The 20,888-nt window shown below is 39.7% G+C and overlaps 2 protein-coding genes across 3 annotated transcripts in view; one reads left to right on the top strand and one right to left on the bottom strand.

The window, feature by feature from the left end:
- Positions 1-7,035: 7,035 nt before the first annotated feature.
- On the bottom strand, positions 7,036-19,424 carry LOC119741910 (trichohyalin-like). Of its 2 annotated transcripts, none has more exons than XM_038217856.1 (11): positions 19,221-19,424; positions 16,652-17,382; positions 15,130-15,278; positions 13,734-14,016; positions 13,416-13,542; positions 12,663-12,919; positions 11,803-11,955; positions 10,672-10,829; positions 9,856-10,044; positions 8,679-9,035; positions 7,036-7,487 (listed from the first exon to the last, which is right to left on the bottom strand). In XM_038217856.1, exons 2-11 carry the CDS (start codon positions 17,374-17,376, stop codon positions 7,423-7,425), a joined length of 2,463 nt encoding a protein of 820 aa, XP_038073784.1. In that variant the 5' UTR covers positions 17,377-17,382; positions 19,221-19,424; the 3' UTR covers positions 7,036-7,422. The 2 variants fall into 2 exon arrangements, with proteins under 2 accessions (XP_038073784.1, XP_038073783.1); XM_038217855.1 differs by lacking the exon at positions 19,221-19,424 and adding an exon at positions 18,403-18,683 and having other exon boundaries at positions 7,037-7,487.
- The window catches only part of LOC119741909 (heterogeneous nuclear ribonucleoprotein U-like), a 19,870-nt gene continuing 17,911 nt past the window's right edge, over positions 18,930-20,888 (top strand). Inside the window, exon 1 of the mRNA XM_038217854.1 lies at positions 18,930-19,073. The gene's annotated coding sequence lies outside the window, so the exon portion shown is untranslated. The remainder of the gene's footprint in view (positions 19,074-20,888) is intronic.

Here is a 20,888-nt window from a genome sequence, read left to right as displayed (position 1 = left end):
ATATTGAAGCCAGGCTTAATCAGCAAAAATCTGCTGGTCCCCTGTCACAAATACAATGTAGTCAACATAAGACTACATTTTGGCTGGTAACCAATGATTTGTGCTTTGATAAAAAATATGTCTTGGGTTCAGGTCCTGGCTCTGTCAAATTTTCTTGAAACAAAACAAGGTAATCCTAGTAAAAGTGGTCCCAGACTGCACACAATTCTATGTAATTGATTCAGAATGGCTACTTGCTTGAAGTCTTTTCATGCATTTGTGTACATAATGGGTTGGATTAACCCATTGATGCTATGGGGTAATCCTATACGAGAGCACTGCCCAGTGGCACTTTCAATGAGGGAGTCAGTGAGTCAGTAGGCTGGCCCTCTCTAGAAACAGCAAAAAGATTGCATTTGATCTGTACATTATGATTCAGGGGCATTTTGTAAATACCAGAGCATGTACACGTACTCGAATCACTGTCTGTCCACGTTCTTCCATTGTGCACATTTTTATTACTGATTGTCTGGTTAAGTGTAATCTTTAATGTACATTGTAATGGAGTCTTTAAATCTAAATGCCTGTTCATACTTTGCGAGAATGCGAATGGAATATGACGTCCCGAAACATTCGCAGCGAAATTTGCCAGAGTTGAAATGAGCTCAACTTTTGTGAATTCGCAGCGCAAATACTTGCTCTGTCGTCACAAATTAGCATTCCCGTTGGCCTTCGCGCCGAGTATGAACTAGCCTATTGGTGTGTAGACACCAACTCAAACAGGGTAACATTTAGTAAGTGGGGCGTGGAGAATTGAAAAGGAGGTGTGTGTGTGTGAATGTGAAGGGGGGGGGGGGTCGGCGGTGGTTAGGGTTTACATGTAATCCAACGCCCTCCCTCAACCAGAATTTGGTCATGGTTTGGGACGTAAACCATCTTTTCATGCTACTAAACTACAGAGACATCAAACAGTTACGGAACATTTAACAATTACAGAGAATGTAGGTTTTTTTTAGCCCAACAGAAGTCAAAAAAATCCATTGAACTTTGAGTTGCAAAGGTATGAGCTGTTTATTTAATCATTTTGGTTTCAAATTTAAAATCTAATCTTTTTTTTTTTTTTATTTCATGTACATGTATTTTCAATACTTATTTCATAGAATTAATTTAATCTTGCCATGTAGGGCTTTTTGTACACCTCATTTTAATTTCATTATTTCGGTGTTTAATCTTGGTTTATTATGTTTTAACTAACAAAATCAGTAACTATTAATTTCTTTTTATGCTGATTTTATTTTAATATTCCTTAGGTTTTGTCAGTCATACCAATCATGTTTACTAAACTATTTTGTTTCACCTTTGTTCTTCCATCTATCCAGGTGCACGTCTATACACGTACATTTATTTTAATTTTATTTTTTAGGGGGGGGGGTTGTAAAATGGAGTTCCTTATCATATCAGTATCAAATTCAGTTCAAAATCATTTATCCTTTACTTTTTTTAGGGGAGGGGGGGGGGCAGTTCATAAATCTATCTTTCGCCATCTGCATATTTTTGTTTTACCACTGGCCATATGTGCCATAAAAACTGTTGCCTTTGTACAACTATTAAATCCTTTAATGCAGGCTTCGACGGATCTAGAAAGGAAAACATAGACTAGCCTCTTTTGTTGGATGGCTCATCCTTCTTGCGGTTAAGCAGTTTAGTGCTGTTACATGTTGGCACAATGGTGATGAATGTAGTACTTGGACAAGTCTATGTGTATCGGGAGCTCAGTAGAATCATGGCTATGTTGAGCCGCTTAACAGAAAACAGAAGCTGCTTAACAATAATTAACAGGCAGTATGCATTGCATGCCATATTTACCATGTTGGCCCCCGGAATCCCAGGCTCAATCCCATAGCACTACTTAACCATGTTACCAGTAAGCAGAATAGTTGTGTTAACTACATGTAAAGCAGAACATTGTGGTAACCTTAAGCACTACTTCATGGCGTGGATGTGCTAATGGTTACACGCGCATTGAAATTCTGTTGTTTCGTCACTGATTTTAGCAATCCTCTGAGGTAAGCGTGCCTGCTGCTGTGCTTACTGCTCACGGTCTCCATGAATTAGACAGAGGCTCTGTTAGCAGAAAATGTGTGTGCCTAACAGCGCTATGAAATTGGGCCCAGTTATTGCTGAGTAAAACTAATTTAAGCTAAGCAAGTTTATGTTCTTTCAGCAGCCCAAGTTGGTTTCTGCAGTTTTGTTCCAACAAATTGTAGGTGCTCATATTAATGTTACACCCCAACTAGACTATGGTCCCAAGTTAAGCTGGTACCATCCCAACTTATCTGTTCCACTTAGAACACTTCAGTAGGGATGGTCCCAACTGAAGTTGGGACCATATTCTAGTTGGGTCATAACAGTAGCAAGCAGTTGGACAGGAACATTTTAGTGTGTGTTGCAGATGAATCTGTTTGAGAGTGACCAACCACATTTTGTGAGCATTATTGAAACACTGTAAAGAAGCAAAATGTTAATAGTTTTTATGGAGAGAAAGAAGGCTGAACATGTATCATACATATTTAAGTGATGTAAATTACGATTGGATGAATTTGGAGTACTGCTTTCTGTGATAAATTGGGTCATTCAAAGTAAAAAAAACTTAGTGATGTCTCGCATGCCTCACACTTTATAAAATATTTTTCTTAAAATTGAAAATTGTTTTGTATGAAATGTCTTGTCTCTTTTCCAACTCCGTTTTTCTCGAAAGTTTTACTGAAACTTTTTTTTTTTAGGAAAAAATACAATGATAATGGTGTTTGGCAGTGCCTAGTTTGCTTAACATTTGATGAAAAATTTAACACGATAAGGTATTCGTTTTACGTAATTGTCTCCTGGAATTGCACACATTTTAGATTTTTGTGTGTGAAAGGAGGTACATGAGAATGAATTATGTTAACTATCAGCTGTTGATCAGTTTTTTGTAAAATGTTCCTATGAATTTTTCCCTTTTTTGTGAAAACAAAAAAAACCTGTGCCTCATAAAAAAGAATTTGTTGATGATTTTGCTGAAATGAATTTCCCGTTTTGTAAAAATACTTCACAAAAGTATTCAACATTTGGTGAACCATTCAAGATATTGTATTTTCACTAATATTTACAATACATTGTAAAAACATTAGTAATGATTTTGAAACAGTAATTGTGTTTATTTTGATTTATATGTACAAGCTAGAATTGGACTTTTGGTGTGTTGGAGATGTGGATTTGGATTTTGGGTTCAGCCCCTCACTGATTGATAATATATATTTTTTTCTAAATAATGTCAGTGAAGAGTAAACACAGTATTCAAATTAACTAGTTAGCGTTTAAAATAAATAAAAAATGGGAAATTTACATGACATTAATTTCAAACTTATAAACAAACTTTTGAGATCATACATTGGTAGAGGCATGCTAAGGTTTTTTTGCAGATATTAGATTTTCTGGTTTTGTTTTGGAGTGTTTAACAGCATAACTCAACTATAAAAAAAAAGGCATCGAAACAAAATAGCAAATGTTTAGACTTGAAAAATTCACTACGTATTCACTAACTAAATTTACAGAGTACAGTGTGTAAGTGTAAGCAACACAAGTTATGGGTGAATTGATATGCCATGCTGTAATGTACGCGCATGCTAAGGTGTGGAAACATTTAAACCTGAGCGTAACTAGCGCAAGCCTGGTGCCAGTACAGTGCCACCTCAGAACATGGCTTTCGCCGCGTTAGTCTATAACGACTGTATTTTTCTTGAGCTACACAGGCCAGCCGGTGGATTACGTACGTAAAGGTTTCCCCTTTAAGTTTGAGAAGTTTTGATGCGATTGGGAATACCGGATCTGAAAGCAAATTTCTGAACATGAGATTTTTTCCTGTGTACTATATGAAGAAAGTGCCCCTTTTGATGCAAAAACTTGGATTTTGTATAAAAAGGCTAACTTGTCTTAACCATTTTGTAATAGCAAGGAGATTTTTTTTTTTTCAAACAAAACAAAATGAGTTGATGTAATTGAAAAACTTCAGAGCAGGGAAGTAGGTCTATTTGTAAGGATAGAAATGAGAGGTGCCATTAAAATTATGTTAATGTATTCAATATTAACAGTACTTTATATAATGTACAGTGTGGGTGATGGGGTAATCATGGTTGACCTAGCTACACACCTTGGAAACACAGAGTTCAGCCTCTTTCACCGTGTATGGGGTGGATGCCCCCTCTATAGAGTTGGGATTCTGCACAGTGATGGGGAGAGCATTCAGGAATGTTCATAGTAAGGGTACAAGGGTGCAGATCTGTAAATAGGCCCAGAATTGCCGACGCGAGCCAAATCGCAATTTGCATGCCCTCAAATTCTCAGGAATCAGAGCATTTTGAGGGCCGTGAACTTGAGGATGTGTAAAAAAGAAGGGTGGAAGCCATGCAGAGGATTTCTGTGAAATTTTGATAAAAATTATAGGCCCTTCAATGGCTCTACCGGTATTTTGCAATGAAGTGTAGTCGTCCATTTCCAAAATGGTGATGGGCTTCAGGACTGCTTTTAGGAGTAATCATCTTTGGATGGAATTTTCTCCCAAAAGTCATCAGTTAACCCCCTCCCCCCCCCCCCAAAAAAAAAAATTGACAGAAAGTGAGAGATGATTAAATAAGCTTTAATGTGATAGGTGTCTCAAACACCTGGGAGAGTTGTATTCTAAATCATTTTTTGAAAGTACACGCAATTACCATTGAGGTCTATTGGAGTCAATTTGCAGGTCTGCACCCTTAAGAACACACAGAGCACTACATATTTCCATTATAAATTTTCCGTGATTTGTTGGCCAGGGACAAAAAAAATTGGAAAAGTTGTAAATGATGTTTTCCTACCTGTGTTTACAAGTTACAAGAAGTTGACAGTTCACTTGTTTTGGTTGTGCATAAAGTTTTCTTGAGAATGAGTGGAACTTCCATTGATCACGGAAGTCCTGGTGTAACTTACAAGGCAAAAATTCAATCCATGAAACGCAAAGGCACATGTACTTCTGACAGTACTCGGATAACAAAATGTTGAAATAAAAATTCCCACTGAAAATGATATTGGTGGAAACGCTACATACGCTACATTTTTCACAAATTGTTCACAAAGTGTTTGTGTTATTCCAGTTTGTATCAATTCCAAGGTTTGAAAGTTGGTTTTTCGAAAATTGAATTATGTACAAAGTAATATTCGTTAGGGTTTTTGAGCTTTGTAACAATATATTTATAATGCTTGTACAGTTTGTTTAATACTGTTGAGTTGGGATCGTAAATAAAAATGACATTTTGTAGCCAGCATATATATTTATGTCTTGTTTTATTTATTTCTATATGGTGTCAATTACAGAGAGAAGGATTTTTGCACATTTGTTAATTTATATAGATATGAGATCAAACATTAAATAATTAGCTTAATTAAATGATGCAAGGCAAATTTATATTTTCTTTGACATTGGCAATATTGCTGTGGCATATTTCTTTTTTTTGGGGGGGGGTGGCACTCAACTCAATACTTTTTTCAGTTGGATTGCTTCAATTTTAAATTTAGATAACTTATGAGCTTTCCAATGAGACATTGCACAAACACTTAAATAAGCCTAAAAATAATATCTAAAGATAATAACTACTTTGACATTTATTGCATCATAATAATTCAAAGCAAGTGTTAAAGGTCTGTCTTTAAAAGGTTTTTTTTTTTTTTAATAAAGCAAGCTGTTTGTTAATTTACAATAACATTAGTTTGTACATGTATGAGATTTGCAACCAAAGACATTTTTTTCCAGACCACTGTATTTTTTTAAGAAAGCAGGGAACACATGTTGCCAAATTCACCTTCAAGATTTTTGTAATATTTCAACACTGACTAATCCCATGAAAGCATTAATTGTGAAATAGCACAAACTTATAACAGGCAACATCCTTAATGATACTATTAAAACAAACAAAACAAATTGAATGAAAACTATTACATAGTTTGACTACAACCATCACAATACTTAAAAGTATTTAGATTCTTCCGAAACTTTTGCCCAATGTTCGTGGCTTCAATTACCATAACCAAAAATATTTCACTGTCACTGTCACACAGCAAATTATGTGCTTCAAATAAACACTCACAGATTAATGAAATTTAACTAGCGATTCTCTACTCACAGAGTAAACACGCAAATTACAATCACATGGTTTGCAAAGCCATAAAACAGCACCAAGACTTCCACAGTCCTTCTCTCTAGTACATGTACACTATAAAGTGAAATATTGCACTAAAATATAAAATGGCAAGCACACAATATCACACAAGAAAAACACAAGGAGATGTACATACAATAGCAACCCGTTTTCTGGCAAGTATACATGTAGTTCTAGTCAAGGGCGGATCCAGAACACAATTTTTTTGGGGGGCCAAAAACATTTTTGGTCCCCCCAAAAAGTGGGTCAAAAAAATTATGGCGTGGGGTTCGGGGCCTGCTTAAGGGCCCCAATATTTTTTTTGGAATCTAGATGCTCTGTGGTGCGATCTGAGGCAATTTCTGACCACTTAAACCAATGTTTTTTGAGGAAAAGATGGTGGTGTACTCATTGCCTGCCTTTATTGCGATGTCACATAAAAAAAAAAAAAATTGGTTTCATTTTTTTGGGGGGGGGGGCATGGCCCCCTTTGGCCCCCCCCCCCCCCTGGATCCGCCCTTGGTTCTAGTATGGTTGAAAAGTTAAGTAATCATTCTGAAGTCTGAAACTAAAGCCCGGTTCATACTTCATGCGAAAGCGAATGCGAAGCGAATTTGACGTCATGAAACATTGGCTGCGAAATTCGCCCGAGTTGAATTATGTTCAACTTTTATGAATTCGCAGCGCGAATACTTGCCACGACGTCACAAATTCGTGTTCGCTTACGCTTTCGCGCAGAGTACGAACCGGGTTAAAAGCCCGGTTCATACTTCATGCGAATGCGAAAGGGAAGAGAATTTGACGTCATGAAACATTCGCTGCGAAATTCGCCCGAGTTTAATTATGTTACACTTTTATGAATTCGCAGCGCGAATACTTGCCACGACGTCACAAATTCGCGTTCGCTTTCGCTTTCGCGCCGGGTATGAACCGGGCTTAAGCCAAGGTTTGGCTAACTTTAAAAATCATTAAACTCTAAAATCATAAAACCACACTCAGGAACATCCGTCGTTTGAGGTATTAATCCTAACTCCCTACTTATAGGTAGTTTTTAGTGGAAGACCATGTCTGTCAAAATCCATCACTCATTCTGCTTCATATAATGCTTCAGGACCAAATGTCCACCACTGGTGCCGGTAGATTTTGATGGAATTGGTACACACGGCTTATCCCAAATAATTAACTACAATTAGTAGTTACCCCAAATAATGATGCATCGGAGCTAAGAACATGCGTGTCAGCTGTCACTCTCTAGGTGTTTGTTTTGCTGCTGGATGGCGTCAATGTGTCTTTGAAGGAGCTGTATAAGACAGCGGTTAAGGAAGGTTTCGTATTATTTATTTGGAGAAAAAGTTCGATGAAAAGTTGAGAAAAAGCTCGATGAAAAGTCTATGACAAGACAAGTCACAAATAAATCACTAGTCCCTTTGAGATTTAGTTGAAAGTTTGTAATAAAAAATAGCTATATCCTCTCTGTGTGATCCCTGTTTCCTCTTTCCCAGGTTTGCAGCATTGCTAACGTTTTTAGCATCGTGTCTTGTGGCATGATCCCTGGCTACATGGCATATGGGTCATTCCACCGGGTTGAAGAACAATGTGTGACATATGACTATATTAAGAAAAACATGAATGCCTTGCTAGCATTTGCTCTACATGATATTTGTTGTTGCGTGTTTCACTACTGCAGAAAGTTTGAAATCATTTCAATGTATTTTGCCAAAAATATGAGCAAAAAATGTCATTTTGGACGTAACATTGACACCGTGTCAGTGTTACGTCCAAATATCACATTTGTACCTTTTAAAAAAAATTCTGCAAACATTACTCAAATTCACTTTGAGTTGGTTGTGTGGATGTAACATTTACACGGTGTAAAATCAAATGTCACACTTCCATTGAGTGAGTTTTACACCGTTACATCCACACTTGAGGTATTGTTTCTGCTATATTTGAACCTTGACTATACCAAAACAAAAGCTTTTCTTGGTCCTTAGGTGTCCAGTTGTAAATATGCAATGTCAGTTTGGGTAATATTTTACATACGTGTAAAAAATGGCAAAAAAATAATATTTGGATGTAACATTGACACGGTGTCAATGTTACGTCCGAATTAATACACTTTTGCTCATATTTTTGTCAAAATACTTTCAAATGATTTCCAACTTTCTCAAGTATTGAAACACCTTAAGACAAATATTATGCTGAGCAATTGGTTAGAATGCATTGATACTTTTAATAATATAACCAAATATATGGATGTTACATGCACTGCTTCCCAACCCAGTGGTATGACCCATATACAGGTTTATGGCTTCTGACTAGCGCTCCTTGAACAAAGACATTGACACAATGGGGAATCGCCAACATAGGGCTGGATAGCTCAGTTGGTACAGCACCGGAACGGTAATCTGGAGGTCGCTTCAGTCAATTTCATTTTTCAACTTTAACAATTATTACATGTAATTGCTTTTAATTTTCAAACCAAAAGGATATCAGCATTGTCGTAGTCCTCCTTTTCAACTGCTTCTTTTAACTGACCCTCAAGCCTCTCCAATTCCAGCTCCGATGTCTTCTCCGACGTGCCGCTCAATCTTTCCTCGCCAACCTTGCTCTCTTCCTGTGTCAACTCTGAAAGCTTCTCGGTTTCTTCCACCGGAAAACCCTCTGCCAGGTCTTCAAGTTCGGCTGGGAATGGCTGTTGATGTCTCAGGCATAGCAGTTTTACCTGCAAGGAGCTTGACACCAGCTCGGCTTTTTGTAGTGCCTGAGCCAAGGGGCTCTGGGAAACGCTCTGAAGCTGTTCTCTCAAGTCTGCAATGTGCTCCAGGAGTTCATCTTTAACTGTTAACTCTGACAAAATGAGACAAATAAAAACGAACGCTAATAAGCAGAGGTAAACAAAACAACATTGATTTCTTTTAACCGTTACCCTTCTCGATGTTTTTGAGGTGTTGGAGGATTTTGCATGATTGAGGAAGGACGAGGCCAGCCACTATTACTTTTAATACTTGGGGCTTGATCATGATGATCTTTGAAAACTGAAGAGCAGAGAGCGAGCCAATTGTAGCTGTTGCATTCCTGCACGGTGCTTGATTCAAGAGGATTCAAGGTAAATTAGCTCCCTCAGCAAATTAGCTAGGAACACAAATGCAGCCGAGTCCGTAACAAGCGAGTCACAAATTCACAAGGTCCCAGTCCTCACAAGTCCATCACAAGTCCTCCAGTCCCAATAGATCTCTCTCAAATTACAGCACTACCTACAGATTGCCACGTGTATTGACATTTTAGGAGTCAAGTTTTTGTGACGCGCATCGGCTGTGGGGCATTTCGAAGGAATTTCCAGCAACATCCGCAAGTGTTTAGAACATTTTGCACACTGCTTGTACACGCACATGATGGCGTTGAATACGCAGTTGTAATGTTCCTACAAAGATTGCTGTCTATGAGAGGGGTCAAGTCAGAAGCTATTCAAATGAACTATGACAAAGGCACTTCTTTGTTTTTGTTCATCCAATGTTACTTGAGAAAGGACTTGTGACCGACTTGTGATGGACTTGTTAACAACACTGGTAACAGCTTTTACAATTTGTCAGGAATCAGGGAAGGTTCAGGGCAGTTGATGAGAAAAAAATGTGGGCTGAAGACTTGGCAGGGAGCCTCCCTTACTGACCTGCCTGTCTCTCTTCCTCCTTCACCTCCTCCTGTAACCTCTCCGCATCCTCCATCATCGTCTTGACTGTCTCGCTTCTCTCATCGTTGCTCTTGCTCAGTGCCTCCATCTCTACCTGGATGCACTGCCCCTCTGCCGTCAGTCTCTTGATTTCCTCAGTCAGCTTCTTGGCCTCTGCAAAATTCCTCCCTGGAAAGGAAGACCGATGGAAAAGAAGACTCAAGAAGATACGCAAAATACTTTTATGAATTACAGAGAAAGAGGCAGGCTGCCATTGGCATCAATCGGTGGGGGACTGGAGGGACAAGTAGGGGGATATCATATCGTTTGTCCCCCCACTTTTTCTTCCCTGAATAAAAACTATAGTCTACTATAATGATTCTTTAGCTCAGAAAATAAAGTCTCTAAACTCGAAAACGATGTTTCAAAGATGATATTTTATTTAAAAACTATTTGTTTTAGTGGTAAAAAAAATTACCTCAGATCACACCACAGAGCATCTAGAATCCAACATTTTTCAGGGCCCTTGAGCAGGCCCCGAACCCCACGCCGTTACGGCTCCGCACTTCACACTCGCATTAGTGCTGATCAAGGTATGCCCCCCCCCCCACTTTTCAGAAGCGATTGACACCCTTGCAGAGCTGCCAAAGGGAGCTCGGCCCAATTTCACGGTGCCGTTTAACCATTCACCTGTTCACTGGGTTTCCACCAAAAGCTGACTTTGTATGTTTTCTGCTGGAGCTTAAAGTTATTGGTCCGACTCTTACTAACATATTTCTGTTTTGTACATGGCCAGTGAATGCCATCTCAACCCACCTGACACAGCCAGTTGCTTGCTCTCATTCAGTGAGGCTATGTGACCCTCGGTATCACTGACTCTCTTTCTCAAGGATACCACTCTGGTTTGGCTCTGGAGTAAGCTAGAGGTTGCCTTTCGAACTTCTTGCACCCTCAGTTTAACTGCCTCCTTTTTCCTGTCAATTGAAAAAATTTATGATAAAAAAATAGTTTTTGAGATTACTTTACAATGGACACGAGTAGGCACGTGTGGTCTAGCAGTAGAGCACAGGATTCATGCATGATCGTAAGATTGTGGGTTTGAGCCCCGCCGTGGCCATGCGTGTTGTGCCCTTGAGTAAGGTGCTTTACCTCTATTACTAGTCCTCTCAACCCAAGTATTAAATGGGTACCAGCATTATTCAATGCTGGGAAGGTAACAGACTCGCTGTGGAGGAGGTGTGGCGATTCCCCCACAGCAGCATATGAGTCTGGCCCAATCGCTAATGAAAGAGAGATGGGCTCTCCGTTCTTGTTAACACAGGTTCGGCATCATTACTTTTTTTTTTACAATGGACGGCTACATGATAGACTCCTTCATAGTTTTAGTCAGTATGCAGAATATTACATTTAACTATCTTTGGACCTCATCAAGTTTGGCTGAAACTTGGATATGCTGAACTCATGGAAGGAGAGAATACAACTTAAAATGTCCTGCCTGCTAGGTGGAAAGTTCAGCGTTGATATCATGCACAATGGTAGAAAAAAACACCATGAATTTCAAGAATCAAAATTCCCCACGAAAAGTTAACTTTCGTGGAAAGGTCATCTTTCTTAACACTTGTATCTATCCTCGCATATCCTAGTGTTACAATTTATTTTGATCGGGTATCTTGATCTAGCTTTTCTTCTGCTGACCTCTTTTATATTTTCAAAGCAAAATATATGAAACAAAAGGAAATTCAAGCTAAACATGTTTCCTCCCAAAGAAACAAAAAATATGAAGTCATATCACCAATGGGCCAAACTCGGGAGTTTGGAATCAACTTGTACTTTTGATTCATTGTTATGAGTTTTTGTAAACAGAATTAACAGATTGATTTTCTGGTTTATATGTACACAAAGATGAGAGAGGTGACAACTGAAAACACAGTTTCAAACAAAACTTACTTCAGAAAACTTTCTCTAGTCTTGGAGAGTGTTGCTGACTTTTCGTCTTGCCACATCTTAGGGAGAGCACAACAGTTCTTGTCCTTGAGGTTGTCAATTGCATCTTCCTCTTTGGCAAGATCCTCCTGCAAGTCTGTTAGAAGTCTGCTTTCACTAACAAGTGAACAAATAAGAAACAATTTAGCCATCAACAAACTTCATTGCTTAAACTCCCCTGGTTTCTATCTCAGATCCATACAGGTAGGTCCTAGCATTCTAACTTTTCTGGAGCTATGTGAGTGATAACAATTGACAAAAAAAATCTATGCACAATTGTAACTAATCCCTATCAGTGCAATATTCCAATTTATATAACCAACATACATATCCTTGTCATTTGATTGGTGGAACTCACATCACGTGACATTCATTATTGCTCCCATTCACGCCGGGGCTCAAAAAGTCCCATTTGCCCATGGGGGATGGGAAATACTATTGAACAGTTAGGATCATTCTTGTTCCATGACGCGATATTTGTGTGCAAATGCATGCTGGTGTGTGCGATCAGCGTTGCGCGTAGCGCGTATTGTTCCAAAGAGACAGAGCTACAGAGCTGGGTTCAAACATTTTCGTGAAGGGGTGGTTTGGAAGCCTGGAGAAATACATTTTCCAACAATTTTGTATTGAAAACATATATTGAGTGCCTGTAAATTGTGAAATGGGAGGGATATATTATCGCTCGGTTAAATCTGGACTTTTCCAGTTCACTCGGCTTCGCGTCGTGAAATGAAAAAGTCCAGATTTTACCTTGCGATAATATTCCTCCCATTCAACGCTGAGCCACTCAATATTTGTATAACATCTTCTTGTGAAATTCTCACCGTTCTTCCGTCATCTTCACTTCCTCCATCCCATCAGCCAACCTCTGTTCCTCCTCCTTCAACTCCTCTCCCCTCCTTTTCAGATCAAGCTCCGCCCCCTCCAGTACCCCTTTCTCTCTCTCTAATGCTGATCTCTCGTCCTCAAAGTCTGCTGTAACCGTTGCGATCTCGCGGTCTTTCTTCAGGATCGCTTCGGAGATGACGTTCTCCTGGAGACGCAGGGCGGATAACTTGGCCTCTAAGATCTGAATTTCATCCTGGAGTGATCAAAGTGTGAAGCGTAGTCATTAAGGAACAGTGTTGTTGTTTCCTTTGCCTTCCAATTCAGTGACCCAGGTTCGATTCCCACAGAGGCAAACATGTATTCCTGCTTCCATAGGCTTCCATAAAACTCTTGGTAAATAAATGATGCAAGGCAAGCATTAGAAAACATAAGCTTTTTACATTGCTTATCAAGATAAAGAAATGTAAACTTTGAAGACAAGGCAAATTGTTTTGTTTGGCTGGTTTTAAGTTTGGGATGTTGGAAATGGTCAGTAGGGGTGTCTGGACTATTTCGGCAACAACCAATTTCTGAGGTGGCGACTCCTTCAACCAATACGGTTACAAAAATGTGTTTATGCCCTGTTTTTAAGAAAGTGTGCAGCATGCGCGCAAATGTGATTCCATCTCAAAAATTTCTTGCAATGTTTTCGCTGATTAGTCTATAATGAGTAAATTTCTAAAGAAGAGTTGCTTTTTCTGTCCACGTACCTGCACTTTTGCCCTGTCATCTATCAGCGAATCCCTGGACTGGCGTAAAGGAGCCGTCCCTTCAGCAATCTGGTCTGCTAGGCTAATGTCCCGCTTGCTCAAGTGCTCTTTGTCCAGATGTAAATGCCTGAAAAGTGAAATGTAACCCCATAAGATATTGGTTCACACTTTGTGCAGATAGGGAAAACACGCAAATTTGCGATGTCATGTCTGCCTTTTGATTAAATTTTTTGTTAAAATCCCCAAAGTGTGTATTAAACCAAAGACCCACTGGAAACTTGAATCTAAAAACTCGATCTCCCCCTTTGACAAACTCACCCCAGGTCTCTGTCCAGCTTGTTCCTCTCTTCCTGGACCTTGCGCAAACGGTCGCTCTCCCACTGCGCATGGCGCCCTCTAGCGTCGGCCACGGCTTCCTCCTGCTCCGAGATCAGCGTCCGGTACTTCTTTGTCATGCTCTGCCGTGCGGCCTTTTCTTGCTCATGCAGGGTCTGGAGGTCTGTGAGGAGATTGCGTAGGGCTGGGTGGTCACGTGGTAGCAGGCTGCCAGATTGCCCGATGTCATCTTCCATGGTTTGACACTGGAGGTGGAGCTCTTCAGCTGAACAAGAGTCATGTAATTGAATGGTTAAAGGGAATATACAACATTTGCAAACATCGAAAAATAAAACTACCAAGTTTTTACGAAATACCTTACTAGGATGTTGGTAAATGACAGTCTCAAGCATCTTGTAAAATTATGGCACCTGGCGTGAAGTCATTTTCAAGAAAATAGTGTTTTTGTAAACATTTCCAACGGTGGTCGGCCGACCAGCGTTGGAAAAACCTAACTTTTTTTCAACTTCTGCTCCAAATTTACAATGTTTTCAGTCCAAATTTTGTTTGCTATTGGTTACATGTTCATGAACGGGTGCAGGCCAGCTAGACTGGTTCCCTTGCCTTACAATTTTCCATCATCTATAAATTGATCCATTTTATCATTTGTGGAGTCAGGGAACCAGACTACTTGAACATTTTTGGGGTTTTTTGGGGGTTTTTCCAACCTTTTAGAACACAGAACTTCAAAAATGTCAGTGTAACAATATTTGATCTATTATACTAACCTCTCAAATAGTTCATTTCTGAAAATTACAGCAAAAGCCAATGATGTATATTCCCTTTAAGTGTATGATAAAGTAATGCTGTGAGCGTGAGAAATGGCGTGATTTGGAAAGAAATACAATAATAGCAGAAACTTTTTAGGCCCTTTTCCATCATGCACCAATTTCTCAGTTTTTATGCCTAAATCATACATGTGGGTCATACATTCTATAAATTTGGGGTCCACTTTTTTCCCCGTCCCTGTTACATCTGATATCCATGATTCAATAATAATGATGCACTCCTTAATGCAGTCATCCTCCAAGAGTGATTAAAATAGCAAACTACATGTACCTACCTAAAAAATAAAATATAATTTGAAGTCATTAATAATATTAGAAAATTACAAAGTACCAAGTTAACATGGACAGGAAAAGTGTCACAACCCTAAATTTATAGAATGACCCACAAATTAGAAAACAAAATCTCACTAAATCTCTACTTTATATCCTGAGCTTTAGAATCTGGTATGAAAAATACCCGGGTAGGTCGGTTCGGCAGGATAGGGTTGGTCGCTTTGGCGGGTATTCTGATGATGTTTGCAGTGAAATAGAAATGTATGCCATTGAACTACCTTTTTCATAGTCTTCTTCGTTGACAGCCTGCTGTTGTTGCTGCTGCAATGCCTGCAGCTGATGCTGCTTCTCCAGTAGAGAGAATCCTGATAGCACACAGTCCTTGGCAAGTTGCACAACCCGGTCTGCTACGTCACAAGTAGATTTCCTGAAGTATCAAAACTCAGTCAGTGTTATGCAGTCATTGTCATGCCGAAATAACTTTGCCAGTTAGCAAAAAAGGACTCTAGCTGAAAACACTCGTCGGCTCCCTGCCAAAATACCTCTACCAGTTCCTAGCTAGAAATACCTTGAAGGTTCTATAAAACTACCTACGCCAGCTGCTAGCTGGAAAAACCTGACTGCCACCTGGTGCGATAACGTTGACAGTTACTATCTGGAAATAAAGTACTCGTCTGCTCCCTGCTGAAATAACTCTGCCAGGTCCTAACTAATTGCTGGAACAAACTTGACAGTAACTTCGGGCAATAATGCCGCAAGTTCCTAGCTGAAAAGTAAATTTGTCAGCTCCCTGCTGCAATAACCGTGCCAGTTCCTAGCTAGAAATACCTTTAAGGTTCTATAAAGCTAACTACGCCAGCTGCTAGCTGGAAAAACCTGACTGCCACCTGGTGCGATAATGTTGACAATTACTATCTGGAAATAAAGTACTCGTCTGCTCCCTGCTGAAATAACACTGCCAGGTCCCTGCTGGAACTAACTTGACAGTACCTTTGGGCAATAATGCCCCTAGTTCCTAGCTGAAAAGTAAGTTTGTCTCCCTGCTGCAATAAGTGCACCAGTTCCTAGCTAGAAATATCTTGAAGGTTCTATCAAACTAACTACACCAGCTGCTAGCTGGAAAAACCTGACTGCCACCTGGTGCGATAACTTTGACAGTTACTATCTAGAAAGCACTTGTCTGCTCCCTGCTGAAATAACTCTGCCAGGACCTAGCTACATGTAATTGCTGGAACTAACTTGACAGTACCTTCGGGCAATAATGCAGCCAGTTCCTAGCTGAAAAGTAAGTTTGTCAGCTCCTTGCTGCAATAACTGTGCCAGTTCCTAGCTAGAGTCAGCTTCCCGCTAAATTAACTCCTCTAGTTACTTGTTGCAAGACTAGATAAAATGTGATTTAACAGTCCCGAGACCTAATGACCTCATGCGTGTGTGCTTCCCTATGAGAGCCAGATGAGATGCGTCCCACTTAGGAAAACACACATGTAAACAAAGCATGACGTCATATAGGTCTTACTCTTAGGCCTATTGTGCTGACTTGTCCTGACTTGTCTAGAATGCGATGTATTGATTATAATTCTTGGTTATTCCTTCCAAAGTTTTGGTGGCAAGAAGAATAAACAAATTTGACCATAATTAAAACTGATGTGACATTGAACTGATGAGGGATGTTTTTGCTGATGGGGAGAATGGGGTGGAGGGGGGTGGGGGTGGGAGGGGGTATATAGGGGGTTAGGGGTTTGAAGGTGAAATCTTTCCGTGCCACATTTAAAATCTTTCCCTGACAACATTTGTATTTACTTAATGATAAGCAGCTGCTTCACATGTTCTTCCATATAAACTCTCCGTCGATCCAGTGAGCCCGTTTCTCCATCGTCTCTTCTTGTGATCTTCCCAATTTCCAATTTCCTTCTCCCTGGAGTTTGCGAATCCTCCGAAACCTCCTCAACCGACTCATTGCCAGTTGCAGCTTGACTGTCTTCTTCTACATCACAACTCTCTTCGGTGCTCACCAAGGATTCTTTTGTAATAAAACTAAAACTGCTTGTTGATTTCGCATCCAACGCTGAATGTTCGTCTTCTTGATTTTCTTGCTCTGATGGCGCACTGAAATCCACATCCCGTAGGTCGAAACCTGCGGGGCGATGTTCTTGGCCCTGCGTGTGGGCATCCCTAATGACCTTTATGGGGTCGAGGTCGAAGTTTAGGTCATCTATGGCTGATTCGGGTGGCTGTGACTTTGGTGAACGGTCTTTACACAATTGTCGGTCCACTTTACTACTTGACTCTCCAGTACATGTATGTTCTGTTTCAAGAGCAGTACTTGTTGGCCGTTTTCCATTCGCTGTGTCCAGTATAAAAGAGAATTGACTGGAATCCCTGGTTTCTTGTGAATTACTGGTACTCTTCTCTGTTTCAGTTGAAGGGCTTTTGTAGATCTTTGGTTCCGTCGTTCGAGGAGCACTGTCTGTGGGATGCTTGTCAGGGCTAGAGCTAGCCAACTTCATGCCACTGAAGAGTGACATCTTCTCCTGGGTAGGAAAAAATGACATAATTTTAATCGATAAGAAAACAAGTCATTTCAGATTTGAGGGATTGCATTTAGAAGATAGCAATATTAGACTAAGTTTGCGGTTGCACTATGTAGCAAATCTCTTTTGTGAGTTAATTTATGAGGTTGTGAAAAGAACCCGAAACACAAAATTTTGGAAAGTATGCTCTGCCAGTCATCAGGAAACTGATGATGGGCAGAGAAGTTTACAATTACAAACAACTTTTTATAGATGAAGATGCAGGTTGCAAGATTAAGCATTCTGGTCTTCTTCTTCCTTGCAAGTACTGCCTTCAAATGGTTGAAGATAAAAGCACTGCCAGGGGCAAACCTCTTCTCTTATCTTAGCGATACGTGTTACTGGGTTCTACGGGACCTCGTACGGCTTTGTGTCCAATCCCAAGGATGAAGCAATAATGGTCAAGTGTCTTGCTTAGCCTTTAAGGACACAAGTGTTGAGACCGAGACTTGAAGCCACACTCTAGTCTCTACTGATCTGAAAAACCAGAGCTTGAGCCTGGTGCTCTCAATAGGCAGTCTTATTCTGCTCGATCACGAGTTCATGACACACATTTTTTGAGTTTACATGTATATGGTAATTCTGGAAAGAACTGGGGAAACTCAACGCTTCAGACGGTATGCTCTGCCAGTCATCAGGAGACTGATGATTAGCAGAGGAAGTACCGGTACCTGATTACTTGCAGAACGTTGCTTTCACAGGAGGAGGGGCTGGACCTCATTCGTTGATAATGATATGTTACTCCCACCCCCCCCCCCCCCCCACCACCTAGGGCATGCCATTGCCATGGCAATTAACTGCAATGTTAAAGCAGGCATTCCCGGTTTGATCATACTTTCTCTCAGACTCAACCTGCAGACAAGTCTGAAAATGTTTACCAGATATACTTCTAGGCATGATTGGGCTAGAGTAACACTCTGACTGGTAAGTGCCCCCCTCCCCCCCCCCCCCAATTTGTTTAGGTACAAATAAAATGTTCACCTTTTCTAATTCTATTTTACTCAGTTAAATTTTGGAGAGGATTTCTACTGTTTTGTTTGTACACAGGATTGGCACTGATTTCACAACCAACACAACAATTTTGAACACGTGAAGAAGTTGGACAACACTCCTTGGTGCTCCTTGCTCAACAAATATGTACAAAGCAGAAAGCTAAAAAAGTGAAGTCAGAAAGCAAGACACAACATTATTTTTTGTACGTGTGATTCACAAACATAAACATTGCCGCTTGAAAGAAGGCTAGCACTTCGCGCGTTGATTAAATAGCGTTGGTGTCAAACAAAATATTTCGCCTTTGAAATCATGGCACCGGGTACCAGGCTTTCTTTCACTACAATAGTTTATTAGACGTCTGTCTATTGGTCAAGGGGAACAAACCGCGTGTCGATTCTTCCCCACTATAGCTGTTATATTATCAAGATATATGAAAGCATTAAATACGAAAAGGTATAAATTATTAATACATAATTTTTCAGCTAAATAATTTTATAATTCTTGCAAGTTTAACTGAAAAATTATGAGAGGTAAAATAGTTGCCTTTAAATAATCTGACCAATGAGAACATGTCTACGAAAGAGAAGCGGCAATAGCAGTACAAGTACGCGGATTACGCATGCGGCGTGTGTGAGCTGAATTGTCCGTGTTGTGAAGAGGTATGTTGCTAGTATTTTCAAATATTTTCGTTAGAAAACAAGTTTTGTTTCATAACTCATTTTTAATAGGTACTCGTATGTCAATAGATTTATCATATATATTTCACGATTTCAGTTAAGGGTTCAGTTATGCGAAAAAATGCTGACCAGATGCAACGTTAGTGCAAAACGTTTTCACGATTTTGCTTGGCGGTGCGGCGCGGTGTCTGTTCGCCGTCTCGCTGGCGCCATGGCGTGGCCGGCGAGACCAGACACGCCTGAATTTCACCTGTTCAAACTCGTCCGCTATGAATGATACAAACTCGCTCATTAACTTTCCATTGGCTTCTCCTGAATTCTAAGCCTAGGCTTTATCTTTGATTAAAAAAATAGACTACTTAGGCCAAAAAAAAAAGTCTCCGGTTTCTGGTAATGGAGCTTGCCCCAAAAGTGGTGCGGCGACGCGGCTTTTTTTTTTTTTACCTGTTTTTTTTTTTTTTTTTTGGCTTCAAATGTCGGCTAATGACTGCAAATGGTGCCCGACTAAACTTAGTGCAAATATATGGGAGTCCAGAGAGGCCACATAAAGCTTATTCTCGATCATAACCCCATCTAAAAACACGTAAAAATTGTGCAGCAGCAGGATTCCAGTCAAACCAGTGAGTTTGGCGATTTTGAGAAATCATCTTGTATTGAAAAAAAAACTTTTTCATTTTGCCGATGCGCATGGCTACGGCGACGCGCGCGCATACCAGAAACCGGAGACTTTTTTTTTTGGCCTAGTACTTAAATTTTATTTTGGAAGCAGTTTCGTCTATAGAGGGCGCTGTGTACTACAAATGTTTCTGCCTTGAAAGTTGAAAAGAATTTTGAAACTGATTTTTTTTTTTTTGTGTATGAATAAATCAATCAGTCACCTTTAGAGTTTAGTGAGGAGTAAATCAGTTAATTTACGAACACAGAGGTTGCCCTTCCTCAAAATCACGTGCATTAGGCTGAGACTAGTGAGAAAAGTTGTTTCTCATGTGGGCTTTAAATATGCCCCCCCCCCCCCCCCTGATGGTTAATTTTCCAAGACAGTGCAGGCCTTCATTTTTAGAAATTCGTGGAGCTCAGTTAATCGCTCTCCTGGGAAATCCGAGGAGCTCAATTTGAGCACCCAAAATTGCTCTCCTAGAAAAGTCCGAGGAGCTCGATTTGCATGTTTTGTGCTCAAAGTAAAAAATGAATCCAAATCATTTCCTGAAGCCTTTCATATCATGCACACACACTTGCATCAGAACTGAGAAACAGATGCGACTGTTCACTACAAATTGAGTGCTTAATTCATGTCAATTTAATAGGTTTAAGTTTTACTTGTTTGTGAATCATCCTGATGTGGAATTGGAAATAAAAATGAAAAACAAATTGGAGTTGACTTGTGGTTCTTTAGTGTTTCTTTTTTGTTCTATTTTACCTCGTTTTTATTATATTCACTTTATTTTATTTTTATATTTTGTTTTATTTACTGTTTATTTCAGTTTTTATTTATTGATTTTTTTTTATCAAATAGTTTGTTTTGGTTTACTAACTTTACTAAAAACCTGTTTTTGTTTAAATTTGCATATGTATGATGTGGTGTAACCGTGTTTTTGAGGGGTTCTAAAATTATATCCAAATTGATGAATAGAGCCCCCTCCCCCCCCCCCCCCCCCCCAAAAATCCAATTAATTTAAGTCCGGTCATACATCTGTCAAAGAAATTAATTTTACTCAAAATTAGTAAAACTAGTGCAGTGCCCGTCTAAAATGTGCATGTTCGGGAAACGCAATAGAAAAGGAAAATAATTATATGAAT

The sequence above is a fragment of the Patiria miniata genome, unplaced genomic scaffold, assembly GCF_015706575.1.
Source record: "Patiria miniata isolate m_02_andy unplaced genomic scaffold, ASM1570657v1 HiC_scaffold_5, whole genome shotgun sequence".
NCBI classification, from domain to species: Eukaryota; Metazoa; Echinodermata; class Asteroidea; order Valvatida; family Asterinidae; genus Patiria; species Patiria miniata.
This window is presented reverse-complemented; position numbering and strand designations above follow the sequence as displayed.